This window comes from Callithrix jacchus, chromosome 11 (assembly GCF_049354715.1).
Source record: "Callithrix jacchus isolate 240 chromosome 11, calJac240_pri, whole genome shotgun sequence".
Taxonomy (NCBI): domain Eukaryota; kingdom Metazoa; phylum Chordata; class Mammalia; order Primates; family Cebidae; genus Callithrix; species Callithrix jacchus.
The window spans coordinates 28152379-28166239 of record NC_133512.1 but is presented as its reverse complement, the minus strand read 5'-3'; the positions used below and the strand labels follow the sequence as shown (position 1 = coordinate 28166239).

Genomic DNA, 13861 nt, shown 5'->3' with positions numbered 1-13861 from the left:
CCCTTTATGTGTGAATCATGTTTAGGTCCCGTGTGATGGCAAACTGCTGCCGGCAGCTGCAGACTAACATTCTTAAGACCAAAGAAAAAAGAGACAGTCCCTATTTCTTTATGCCTTTCCACCGTCCCAGCAAAAATCTCAGAATTGTCTCTGGTTGGGCCGCTTGCCCGTTCTGGAACTATCATTGAGGATACAGGATGTGAAGCTTCATTTAGGACAAAATCATATACCCACCATGGAGCTGGTCACCCCATCCAAACGTCATGGATTAAGTATGGAAAAGGGAGTTTTCATCAATGGAAAAGTACTAGATAGATGCTGGGTTGCCAAAAATAAATGTCAAGTATACTTTCTATAGTGAAACAATCCAGGATAATACAAAGTATATGAAATTGGTATTTAAATATTCTTTTTTTACCCTCTACCCCATCCATGTTAATGATAGCTAACACGAACTAAAACTCTTCTCTGCTCATTGAAGTTTTTTGTCTAATCCTTCCAAGCAGAGAATTTGGGTGATACCACATTGCATCTCTAATAGAAGATGGCAAAAAAGAGGGTGGAGATTGGATAGGAAGACAGTCAGGGAGTAATACAGACCAACAGTTTTCATCTGCCCTTTAGTTACCTTGACTGTTTTATCATTTCTGAGATAACTGCAGATTAATTTAAAACAGAAACTGGATTAATGGTCTCTTCATCATCCATGCCTCTATTCTCTACAATTAATCATTCCTGGGCTTTATCCCAGTTTCAAGGAGCAGTGTGTCCCAGTAATAATCTGAACTCTCCGTCACTCTGCATTTAAATTTTGTCTAATAGGTATGAGATTTCTGTGATCTCTTAATGTGTCTTTTGAAACTGCAAGAATTTTGTGCTTATAAGGTAAATTTTTCTTGGTCACAATTTGTGTAGTTAAAGGACAGAATAAAATTGCCATATATTGAATGTCTCTTGTATAAATATAACCTCCTCTAGATAAATACAGAACCTATTATAAGGAAGGTAATGTTTCAGTGTTTCAGTTGCTATTATAGTTTGCTAGCTACCTTTTTTTTTTTTTTTGGAGACAAGGTCTCTCACCCAGGTTGGAGTGCAGTGGTATGATCATAGCTCACTGTAGCCTCAAACTCCTAGCCTCAGGCAATCCTCCTGCTTCAGGCTTCTGAGTAGCTAGGACTATAGGTGCATCATGATGCCCAGCTAATTTTTAAGACTTTTTGTAGAGACAGGGTCTCACTATGTTGACTAGACTGATTTTGAACTCCCAGCCTTAAGCAATCCTTCCGCCTTAGCTTCCCAAAGTGCTGGAATTACAGGAGTGAACCACAGAGCCCAGCCTTCCAGCTGCTTTCAAAATTTACTGCATCTGTGCTTTTGGGTGGGATTGAGGGCGGCTCTTCAACAATTTTCAGATTCTTGTAAGCTAAAACCAGGGCATTTTTTCAGTTTTAGGACACTTTTTTTTTTTTTTCACATTGAAACAACTCTGAAATCAAGAAGCATCTTAGAACCAGTGCTATGTGACTGGTTAATTGGTAGAGTTTTTTCTTTCTTGTGTCACATAAAATAATGATGTGTCTTGAAATTGATGATGTGATTGTTTATTCTGGTTGAATATATAAGGATGTTTTGGAGGCTATTAATATTTGAATCAGTAGACCTAATAAAGTAGATTACCCTTCCTAATGTGGATGGGCCTTATCCAGTCAGACTTGAGTAGAACAAAAAGACTAGGTAAGAGAATTCCTCCTGTGACTGCCTTGAGCTGGGACATTGGCCTTTTCCAGCTTTCATTGGTTCTTCTTAGGTTTTGAGCCTTCTAGCATAGAACTTAACCATCAGCTCTCCTAGCTAGCTTGCTAACTGCAGATCTTGGGACTTCTCAGTCTCTAGTCACATGAGCTAGTTTCTTATACTCTCTTTACATGCACACATACCCACTCACAAATCCTTATAATATCTTTACACACATACCCTACTGGTTCTTTTTCTCTGGATAACACTGATGAATACAGATGGATCCTAACTCTTATAAAATACAGTAATTGAGGTTGTTCTAAATGCCTTCTACACCAAAGTCATGGTGGGTTTGGGGAGTGTTCACACCAACCAGCATCATGGGAGTTGAGCTGTGAATGAAAAGATGCTGTTGTTCTATACCAGGATAGCTTTCTGGGAGTGAGGAGCCAAGGTTTGGAAGTTTTAGTGCTACAAGGGGCATTATAGAGATACAGTTTTCTTCCCAGCTCTGCTGTCTACTACCTAATTAGGTCACTTAATCTACCTGGGATTGGTTTCCTTATCTATAAAATGTGCCAGTTGGACTATGTGATTTAAAGACCTCTTCCTTTTCTCAGGTTCTCAGAAATTGACTCTTCTGTTTCAGTCTGGGGCGGTAGCCTAAGATGTAAATAAACACTTGCAAAGAGCTGCTGGAAAAGCAGACCCTGATTAAATAAATGATGAGCAAAATATCTTGCCTCCCTACCCAACTCCTTCATATAGATTTAGTGCTGACTGTTCTGACTTCTGATTACAGTGTAGTTCCATGTTCCATAGTCTTGGGCTGGGGGTGCTCCAGAAAGTGCAGTAGCCTTCTATTAAAATGTAATAAAGCAATACCATTGATGTCCTACCCACTTGGTTTGCATGAGTCAAACCCCAAGGACCCATCAGATGTCTGTAGCCTTCTCTCTGATTGTCTCAGCCATGGTAGAGTACCATGAGAGAAATGTATCACTAAAGGGCTATGGCGTTTCAGAGAAAGAAAATAACTGCATCTGTCTGAGGAGGCCTGACAAGACAAGGCTTGTGCAGAGATGGTCAGGGATGACATTTTATGAAGAAGATCCAGTTAGAGCAAAAGTCCAGAGACAGAAATACAACAAATAAGTGCTTTGACTAGAATATAGTGAGAGGACTAGATAAGATGCGTATTTCTAGTATGTATGGTTTGTCCCCTGAAATTCTCCAATATTGAAGTGAATGTAGTTAAGCCTTGAATGCTTTAAGATTACCTCATTTCAATGGATCAATACTAAATAGGAAGTCAAACAAAGTTACTTTTCCTAAGGGTCATAGGACTCTAGATGGGCTTCTTAGTTGGCACTGTGTATGACGTTTATTCAAAGGACCTTGTTGTCTTTGTTGCCTTATTTCTAAGTTTTGGATAATTTTTCTTAATCAGAAGAGAGGAAGGCAAGCATGTGATAACAGTAATGTTCAGGACACACTAATTATTTGTCTTAGAGAAAGTAAAAATCACAGACTATTGGTACTGTATTAGGAAAAAAAATAGAATAAAAATCTCATTTATTTTTGTAAATCCTAGTACCTAGAGAGTCATCAATAAACTTGTTGCTGATCCTTCCAGACTTCTATAATGATGTGACTGAAAAATATATACCTCTTTGGGCATTTTTAAGTTTACAAAAATGGGGTAAAACATACAGGTCTTTCTAACAATTCTTTCTCTTAGAATAACCCTGGCAGTGTGAATCTCCTTGAAGCTAACCGAGTCTCCTATGTTAGGCCCTATTTCTGTGTCTTGGGAGGTACTTTATACACAGGCAGTAATTGCAGTGATACACTTGCTTTTGTTTTCAGGTTGGCAGCCTCGATGGTTCCTTCTCTGTGGGGGAATATTGTCCTATTATGATTCTCCTGAAGATGCCTGGAAAGGTTGCAAAGGGAGCATCCAAATGGCAGTGTGTGAAATTCAAGGTGAGAAATCAAGCAACTTGCAAGTTTTATTTTCTTTCTGCTTTCCCTGAAAAACAAAAAAGCCCCTGGCCTCTGCATACTCTCTGCTGCTCCCATAGTACAGACCCATGGACATAGTGTTATGTCTCAAAAGAAAGCCTTGCAAATACAATTCAAAATGTAGCCAACTTTTATATAAGGAGATTGGTTAAGAGGTGGTTAAAATAAATGAGAGCAAGGTGCTTTACCACTCAACTAGTGCTCATTCCTTAGTCACCTGCTCACTTGGGACCACTGGCTATTAGCAAAACTTAAAAGTCTTTACTATAGCATCAAACACTTCTATGTTTAAATCAGGATGAAAACACACACATACACACACCCTCTCCACCAGAACAAGCAAAAACCTAACAGACATTCAAATAGTCTTTACATCTTGGTTTTGTCTTGAGACATGCTGAGAAGGTGTGGCTCAGAAGAAAAACAGATTAAATGGGAATTTAGGGAGTGGATGTGGGTGAAAGAGTGTGGTTTGCTTGTTCTTCTCCTAAAGGCCTCTGAGAAAATTCTGCCACTTTTGGTTTGACTTGTCAAGGGAAGTAGAAGATGGAAAAGATTGTATTTTTGATTGTTTCCCGATAAATCCATGGAGATGAAACACATACCCTTGTTTCTTGGCCTCAGAGCAGTATACTTTACACATACACTCACTGAAAGAGAGATTCCTTCTCTATCTTGATAAGACATCAATTTAACTGAAAAATTAATTGCGTGATTCTTTTTTGGGTCATAGTCTTAGTGATGCCTTGGAGTCCAATTGCAAGGTTTTCCCTCTTGATCAGCAGAGATGTCTAAGATGAGATAAGTAAACAGAACTTTGTGTGAATTAGGAGAGGTCACAAGGACTGGCATCCTCTTTGGAAAGAACCCTTCAATGACTGCCATCAGTTAAGCTCAAGAAGTTGGATTAAGCTCAAGAAGACAGGGCTCTTTTGGGTCTCTGACCTCCCTCTGTCTTGCTCCCAGTTCATTCTGTAGATAATACACGCATGGACCTGATAATCCCTGGGGAACAGTATTTCTACCTGAAGGCCAGAAGTGTCGCTGAGAGACAGCGGTGGCTGGTAGCCCTGGGATCAGCCAAGGCTTGCCTGACTGACAGTAGGACCCAGAAGGAGAAAGGCAAGTATTGATTGTTCTTCACTGGCATCTCCGATCTCCCTTATTTGTTATCTTGCTTATGACCATCTAGCCAGCTTTTTGTATCATGCAAATGCTGTGTACCTTGCTATAATTTAAACTAGGGTCCATACCTAACTCTTCTTTGTTGGCATAGCATAGTGCAAAGTGCAGGCTTTGGAGCCAAACACAGCTGGGTACACGTGATGGCTTTGCAGTTTATTGACTGTATAACCTTGGCATAGGTCACTTAATCTTCCTTACTGTCAGTTTCTTCATCTTTTAAAAAGTGGTAATAGATCTTGCCTTAGGAGGATTACCATGAGGATTAGTGATGATAAAATGGCTGAGTACCCATTCTGGTACAAACTTGACCTTTGGTGAAGAGTAGTTGAGCCAGATAAGCCTTGGATCAGAATGTTTTCTGTAGTAACACCCTGCTCTTCCTTCCTTTTTTTTTTCTGGAGTGGGTTGGATGCTTAATTGTGAGGTTGCTGCTGCGTGATACTCATTCACTTGATATCATTAAGTTCTCCAGAGAACCATGGCATAACTTTCTCTTTGGACTGGGACAAGAATACCAGGGCTTACTGCCTGGGTCCTAGTTGCTACCTTCCCCACCCCATGGCCCTATATGTACCCTGAAGAGATGAGCTGGGGTGGGGTGTAATGGGAAAAAGTGTTCCAGGGAACATCTCTCATGACAGGTGTTGCAGGTGTGCTTCACTCTTCAAGTAGACTCATAAATTAGTCTCTTCATTGATTGTTTTAGTGCTAAATTGGGAGGAAATTCTAGAAGCTGTTGGCTTTGACTCAGAGCAGATGGTAATGTGCAGTTTTTATTTTAATGAAGAAGCAAACAGAAAAATGGTAATAATTGTAACTGAGCCCTCAATGCCAGGGTATCTGGAGGGCATTGCTAATAATAATTGCTGGGTACCATTAGCCTTGACAAGGCAGCATACTGAACCAGTCCTCAGCTAAAATTATGAATGGTGTTCTTTGAGGTAGTTGGACACTATAGAATGCCTTTCCCAGGCAAGAGTAGAGCACTATATTAGTAGATAAACAGCTGTGACCCCATTTTATAGATAGGAAAAACTCTCTGGCAGAACTGAGTTCAAAACTCTGAACTCCTTAGCTCTGTTCCCAGTTCTGAGAGGAGTGGATCAGACAGTATATTGTCTCCTTCTTTGTATACTGGTGATTGTTTGGTATGTTGGCTTAAGAAATAATGTATACTGCTTTAAAAGGCTGGAAATCTGATTTTTCTGCTTTTTCTTATTCTTATGTCTTCACCTGTTCCATTTGCAACCCATACTTTAAACATCTGACTTTGGGCATATGTTCTGTGTAATAGCTTAACTAGTAAATCAGTTGTTTGTTCTGGTTACTACATTATCATTTTGTTATTTAGAGTTTGCTGAAAACACTGAAAACTTGAAAACCAAAATGTCAGAACTAAGACTCTACTGTGACCTCCTTGTTCAGCAAGTAGATAAAACAAAAGAAGTGACCACAACTGGCGTGTCCAATTCTGAGGTAAAATATTATTAATTTACATGAATAACATCAAAGAAGTGACTACCAGAATAGCAATTCTGAGGTAAAATATTTTATTAATATTATTAATATACATTAAAAGCACCAGATGTTGTTTACAGGTGGTATTTACTCTCAGCTAATTTATGACTGTCTTGGAATTTACTGTTTTATAGAGGAAAATAACAAAATACAAGGAGAAGCAATATGTACATTTCATTATATGGAAGTATATAGCTTTCCTTCCTGGAATGAATTGGGAATTAATTAACTGATAATATTTGGAACCTTTAACTTTAGTACTGTCATACTCAAATATGTTTCTCTCCAGTTTATATTGTTTTGTTAATTACAGTCTTGCAATGCTGTTTCTATAGCTATGGCTATTAAGATGCCAATTTAATGTCTGTCACTGATGTGCATCTATGACATAGTATTTTACAATCATAAGTGTGCTTTGGAATAGACTAGTGCTTTCAAAGATGGAGACACAGCTTTTCTCTTCGTTGTCAGCAAGACTTGTGATTTTTAGCATTTATTAATACAGTCATTATTCACTTATTCTAAAACACATATTAAGAGATTTCTCTGGTGTTAAGCTGTATATGGAGTGGCTGACATTAACCAAGGACTCTGCTCTGCTTTCAAAGAAGTTTCCATCTGACAAATAATGCATCTACAGATTATAATTAAACATTTTCGTTTATTTGTTTAGGTAGTAGAAGAACTCTATGCTACTAGGAGTACATGTGTTTTGAGTTTTTCTAAAAAAGGTGATTTAACCCACTTGTATTCACTTCCTTTTGGGTGCTTTTACTCATTCAGCAGCTGCCTATTATATATGAGATAGACTGCTAAGGGAGGGAAAGGGAAGATGAAGGATACCAAAAAAAGCATTTCAATCCTGCTCTTGGGAAGTTTATAGTCTAGAGCAGTGACTCTCAACCCAGAGTACTTGTGCCTATTAGAGACACTAGGAAATGCCCAGAGATACTTTTGGTTGTCGTGACTGAGGGAGTTACAATTAATGTAATGTAAATTGAACCACTTTACGACCTAAGGCTTTCAGCAGTTCCTTCATTGCCTGTAGGTTAAAGTCAAATAGTACTAAGTTACTTGATTAATAGATAAATTGGGGTTTTCTTTTATAACTGATGTAAGTATTTGCCCAGTAGATGGATACATTATTGTTATTTTGTGGACAACCTCTCAGGACATTCCACAATTGGAAATTTTTCTTTTTTGACAAGGTAAAGGAGTCTTCCACTCTGGTTGTTTCGTAGGAGGGAATTGATGTGGGAACTTTGCTGAAATCAACCTGTAATACATTTCTGAAGACCTTGGAAGAATGCATGCAGATTGCAAATGCAGCCTTCACCTCTGAGCTGCTCTACCGCACTCCACCAGGATCACCACAGCTGGCCATGCTCAAGTCCAGCAAGGTAAAAGTCCTGCTCAGTTTGGCTGCAACAATACATCATGAGAAACTTACTCATTGCTTGTGTTAATAGTTCCTCCCACTCCTTTGTGCCATTTTGCAGTGCCAGGAATGCTCTTCATCTCTCTTTCTTGGATTAGCTCATATTCTTCCTCAAAGACTTAGTCTCTTCTTCCCTGAATCCCTAGATTGGGCTAAGAGCCTCTCTTATACATATTCATATTTTATTTATATTCCTTGTTTTAAATAGAAATGATTTTTAGGGCAAGAACTCCATAGTGTCTACCTTTATACCTCTAGTATTTGATATAATACTTTGTCTTAGTTTGCAACTTACTAATGTTTAATGAGCATAATTAAAATTACAAAGAAAGCTAATCACTGAGTTTGACTGTGATAATAGGTCTGTCAAAAGATCATCTTCCTTTTCCTTAGAAATTTATTGGAATAAATAAGAAGGACTGGTTGGAACCATGACTCCCTTTTGGGAAGACCTAAAATTGTTTCTGTTTAGTGGGGCTAGTGTATATTATGGTCATATGGTCGTATTTACCGTTTTCTATGTAATAAGATCCTAAATATGCTCTGTTCAAAATTTAACATGTGAACTTTTCTTTCTTCTTTTAAAGATGAAACATCCTATTATACCAATTCATAACTCATTGGAAAGGTACAGTAGCTTTTTTTTCTTCTTGCTAAAAATTAAAAAAGGATGTTGTTAGATCTTGTTTAAAAAAAATGATACTTTGATCATATAATGGTTTTGCTCAGGATTTGAAATAATATGGAAGTAAACAGTATCTGACTTTCCTCTTTTGGGTGAGCCCGAATTAACACAGAACAGACTTTTCATTTAGCGCTGATAGGGAAGATGATAGGAAGATTCCCTAGCACTGATAGGGAAGATGTTTGCGTTTTCCTTAAGATGGATCTCACCCATCACATCTAGTAATCTCTCTAGGGTGTCCTAAAGATTGAAATTTCTCTTATAGAGGAGCTGAGCATTGTTTTAAGTGTGCTTTTATCTGAAAATGACAGTAGTGCTATTTTGTTGAGTTTATTTATTTTTTTATTTTTTTGAGACGGAGTTTCGCTCTCGTTACCCAGGCTGGAGTGCAATGGCGCGATCTCGGCTAACCTCAACCTCCGCCTCCTGGGTTCAGGCAATTCACCTGCCTCAGCCTCCTGAGTAGCTGGGATTACAGGCACGTGCCACCATGCCCAGCTAATTTTTTGTATTTTTAGTAGAAACGGGATTTCACCATGTTGACCAGGATGGTCTCGATATCTTGACCTCATGATCCACCCGCCTCGGCCTCTCAAAGTGCTGGGATTACAGGCTTGAGCCACTGTGCCCGGCTTGTTGAGTTGAACAATAAAAATCTTAGGTAGCATTGCAGGTTGAAAAATAACCTAGTATCAAAATCTAAACTATTTCTTTTCCCCTAAATGGTCCTTCAATTTTTGGTAATTTAACCCATGGAAGTGGGTTAAATTCCATGTGTGAAATTACTGTAGCCTCAACCTCCTGGGCTCAAGCAATCCTTACCTCAGCCAACCAAGTAGTTGAGATAATGGGTACATGCCACCAAGCCTGGCTACTTTTTGTATTTTTTGTAGAGACAGTTTCACCATGTTGCCCAGGCTGGTCTTAAACTCCTGAGCTCAAGCAATTCACCTGCTTTGGTCTTCCCAAGTGTTCGTATTACAGGCCTGAGCCACTGTGCCTGGCCTCAAATGATTTAATAGTTTATCTCTTTATATACTATTGTTTACTTCTTTATTACAAGGATTTTTCCCAATTTAGTTATTTCCAATTTTCTCCTGTTCTAAATATTTCTACTAGAATTATATTTGTAGATTTTTTTGTTGTTGTTGAGGTCTTTACCTTTATATACTCCTACATTTTGAATTACTAGGTTGAAATATAGTATTTTTTAGAAAATAGCAAATATTTTTCCTCGAGTTACTATGTGGCTTGGACCCTTCCTCCTTATTTTTGTTAGAATAAAATATTTTTGTTCTAATTTGGCTAGGTATAATCACCTAATCATAATAATAAGATACCATGATTGTTCCTTTAACCAGTAGAATCAGCTGTTCTACTTGCATGTTAGGGCAACAGAAAAAGCCAACTCACAGTTCTCTCAGGATGTGATGTTTTTCTTCTGGGTCTTTTCTGTCAGACATACTTTATTTATTTTTTATTATTTTAATTTTTTGAGACAGAGTCTTGCTCTGTCGCCAGGCTAGAGTACAATGGCTCAATCTTGGCTCACTGCAAGCTCTGTCTCCTGGGTTTAAGTGATTCTTCCACCTCAGCCTCCCGAGTAGCTGGGACCATGGGCACGTGCCACCACACTTGGCTAATTTTTGTATTTTTAGTAGAGACAGGGTTTCATGTTGGCCAGGATGGTCTCGATCTCTTGACCTCATGATCTGCCTACCTCGGCCTCCGAAATTACTGGGATTACAGGTGTGAGCCACCATGCCCAGTCTCTCAGATATACTTTATAAGGAGTACTTTCCCTGACTGAGCATGGTGGCTTACGTCTATAATCCCAGCACTTTGGGAGGCCAAGGTGAGTGGATCACCTGAGGGTCAGGAGCTCGAGACCAGTCTAGCCAACCTGGTGAAACTCCATCTCTACTAAAAATACAAAACTTATCTGGGTTTGGTAGTGGGCACCTGGGCAGGAGAATCACTTGAACTCGGGAGGCGGAGGTTGCAGTGAGCCTAGATCACACCATTGCACTCCACCCTCGGCAACAGAGCGAGACTCCATCTCAAAAAAAAATAAAAAAGGAGTACTCTCCCATGACCACAGCATGTGGCTTCTAGACAGTTACTGGCTGGGCAGACACAGGGAAATGGCCAGTGATGTAAAGAGAGAGAAGACGTCTCCCAGGGAGAATTGAGGAAAGTAAAGTATTCAAAGTGGCACCTGGAGAAAGCTGATTGAGAACCAAAGAGCTGTCAGTGACTATTTCCTGATGCTGCTGGGGAGCTGGAAGATTGGGACTGTTGAGGGTGCTAGCCATAAATGGCTCTTTTATTTCTAAATTGCAGCCTTGAGGCTGGCCTGCTCCCATCACAGGCATTGGAGGAGGAGACTGGGAGATTTGGCTTGATTTATCAATTCTTTCAGAGGATGTTATAAGGATAACATTTACCTGGGCAGTCAATTTATGACCAGGCTGGGGAGGTGGCTCATGCCTGGTCATAAATTGACCGCCCAGGTAATCCCAGAACTTTAGAAGGGTGAGGTAGGAGGACTGCCTGAGGCCAAGTGGTCAAGACCAACCTGGGCAACATAGTGAGACCTGCATGGCTACAAAAAATCAGAAGTTAGCTGGGCATGGTGGCAGGCACCTGTAGTCCCAGCTACTCAAGGTGGAGTGTTGGACTCAAGTAGGAGGATCGCTGAAGCCCAGGAGATTGAGGCTGCAGTGAGCTGTGATTGTGCCACTGTACTACAGCCTGGGTGACGGAGTGGAGACCCTGTCTCAAAAAAAAAAAAATTATGACCAAATAACTGCACTTTCTGACTTTTTTTCCTTTTAAAAAAATTGCAGGCAAATAGAGTTGAGCAGTTGTGAAAATGGATCTTTAAATATGGCAATAAATGGTGATGAAGAAATCCTCATGAAAAATAAGAATTCCTTATATTTGAAATCTGCAGAGATAGACTGCAGCCTATCAAGTGAGGAAAATACAGATGATAATATAACAGGTAAAAACAAAAGTAAAGTCTGAAGCACGCCAATTTTAGATGATAGAAAATTTGGGAATTTGATTTATATCCATGATAGGGATTCACCTCAAGATCATGTAGTAGTGTCTCCTAAGGAGGATATTGGCTGGGTAAGATAGGTCATATGACTGAAAAACATTCTTTCATCCAGTCTGACCTGGTGTTGAGAAGGCAGAGTGAAGAGGAAGATTCCTGCTCATTGTTCTTGGCTACATTCATGGGCTGCAGTGAGCAACAGCTATGCATGCTGACCTTTTAGAGGGTAGGAGTACTTCACTGGCCTTCAACCCTGTATCTTAAAGTCCTTTGAACTTAGACTATGCTGTGTGACTTAAGAGTCTGTAAAATTATGACAGTTCAGTTTTTCATCCTTGCGGGTTCTGTTGGGCCTGAGGGTGTCAGAATTCACCAGTCACCATGAGGTTTCTACCCAGTCTTCACTGTGTTTATCAAGTCAGGGTCCCACATTTCAGGTATTGGGTCTGTAGTTCAAATATGCTAATCTCTTGACACTAATCACTGAAATTTACTTCAGATCAAAGACAACATAGATGATGATATATTAGAGCTTTTAATTGTGTTATAAGTACTTAATAATTTGAAAATGAAATAAAAATTTTCTCCTCATCTACTTTGAAATAGACTCTGTTTTTTCCAGATGAATTGAGGAGCAGTATGGGAGTTGGGGGAAGGAGCTGTTAATCTGAGAGACAATCCATACATCACTGGAGTCTTATCTCTTGTAAATAATAAAGACAGGAGAAAATGTCTGTCAAAATAGTGCAGTCTTGTATTTGCTCCTATAGTTTTACTTCTAGGAATTGTTCTTCAGCAAATAGTCAGATTTAAGGATGAAGACCTATTGACAGGGATGTTCTTTGTGGCATTACAGTCAGTTCTCATTATTTGCAGTAGTTATGTTTTATTGAGTCATCATGAACGCTGAATTAGCAAATACTAAACTGTTGCTCCTGGGGGAAATACAGGGTTAGGTTCCTGCAAGCCTCTGATCATGAAATTTTTGTTTACCAATCAATATATAGCCTTGTTTTATATGTGTTTTTGTTTAAAGACACTTTAATATGTATTGTTGATTGATTAACATTGAACTCACTGCAAACAGCACTATTACTCATGCTTGAATGAAGCTTGTATAACACACATCTTTTGTCCAAAAGGCACATCACAGCCATTTTGTGGGTAGGAACACTCAACAGTACTATACTCGGGAGCCCTTTTAAACAGCAAAAACAACAAAATGCACAAACATGCATAAAACGTAGCACTAAGTAAGGACATTTATCTATATATGAATGCGGAAACAAGAAGGCAGGACATCTCATTGCTCTACCTCAGCTAGGAATATGAGGAATATGTGTGTCGGGCCACAAAGTTTTCACCACTCTGCACATTCCACAAATGACTGCAGAGGTGCTGCCAGTATTTGATTTTCGGTTACAAACTAAATTTTAGCAAGTAGACAAATTCACAAATATGTATATAATGTGCTAATTAAATGAGTAGTGATTGTATTTATAATTGTAAAATTTTGGAAGCCACCTAAATGCCCCTCATGGGAATGGTGCAATATAACATGGTCATTAAAATCATGGTTTTGAAGAGTTGAATGATAATGAAAATATTCATGATACATTGTTTAGTGAAAGCAAGCAGGATACAAACGTACACATGCTTGAAGTTGTGTTTGTATGTGTAGATGTATGTATGTGTGTATGTGAACAGTGTTTCATGAATTTTTATATCTGTGTATTTTTCTGTTTTAGAAAGTTTTAACAAAGACTATGAATTTTTATAATAGATCAGTAATAGATATTTTCTACTCTGCAGTTCAGGGTGAAATAATGAAGGAAGATGGAGTGGAAAACCTGGAAAACCATGATAATAATTTGACTCAGTCTGGTTCAGACTCCCCAAGTTGCTCTCAAGAATCCCTCTGGGAGGAAGGCAAAGAAGTTATTCCAACTTTCTTTAGTACCATGAACACAAGGTATTCTAGACTTTCTAATATTACTGATGTTTGGATACTAGCTTCCATTCTGGAAAATCAGTCATGGTGTTCCTTTCAGGTGATGGCGTATTCTAAGAGAATAGAGAGTATAGTATGCCAAGTACCTGCTTTATTGTTTACTTTTTCTTAACAGTGAATAAGAAGGAATTGATTGTCGGGTGTACTCTCTGAACAAATTTTAGCTTGCTTTGGTGGATTTTTCTTTAGAAAATT

General features: G+C 38.9%; 1 protein-coding gene across 8 annotated transcripts in view; it reads left to right on the top strand.

Annotated features, from left to right (window-relative positions):
- PLEKHA8 (pleckstrin homology domain containing A8) overlaps positions 1-13861 on the top strand; it is a 97203-nt gene that overhangs the window by 14675 nt on the left and 68667 nt on the right. For all 8 annotated transcript variants that reach the window (XR_013523903.1, XM_017975224.4, XM_054237128.2 and 5 more), the window contains 7 exons: positions 3610-3726; positions 4732-4887; positions 6302-6426; positions 7710-7868; positions 8494-8534; positions 11441-11598; positions 13468-13627. Coding sequence is in view for 7 of the 8 variants with exons in the window: in XM_017975224.4 (XP_017830713.1) it covers positions 3610-3726; positions 4732-4887; positions 6302-6426; positions 7710-7868; positions 8494-8534; positions 11441-11598; positions 13468-13627 (916 nt within the window). In the remaining variant the exon portion in view is untranslated. The remainder of the gene's footprint in view (positions 1-3609; positions 3727-4731; positions 4888-6301; positions 6427-7709; positions 7869-8493; positions 8535-11440; positions 11599-13467; positions 13628-13861) is intronic.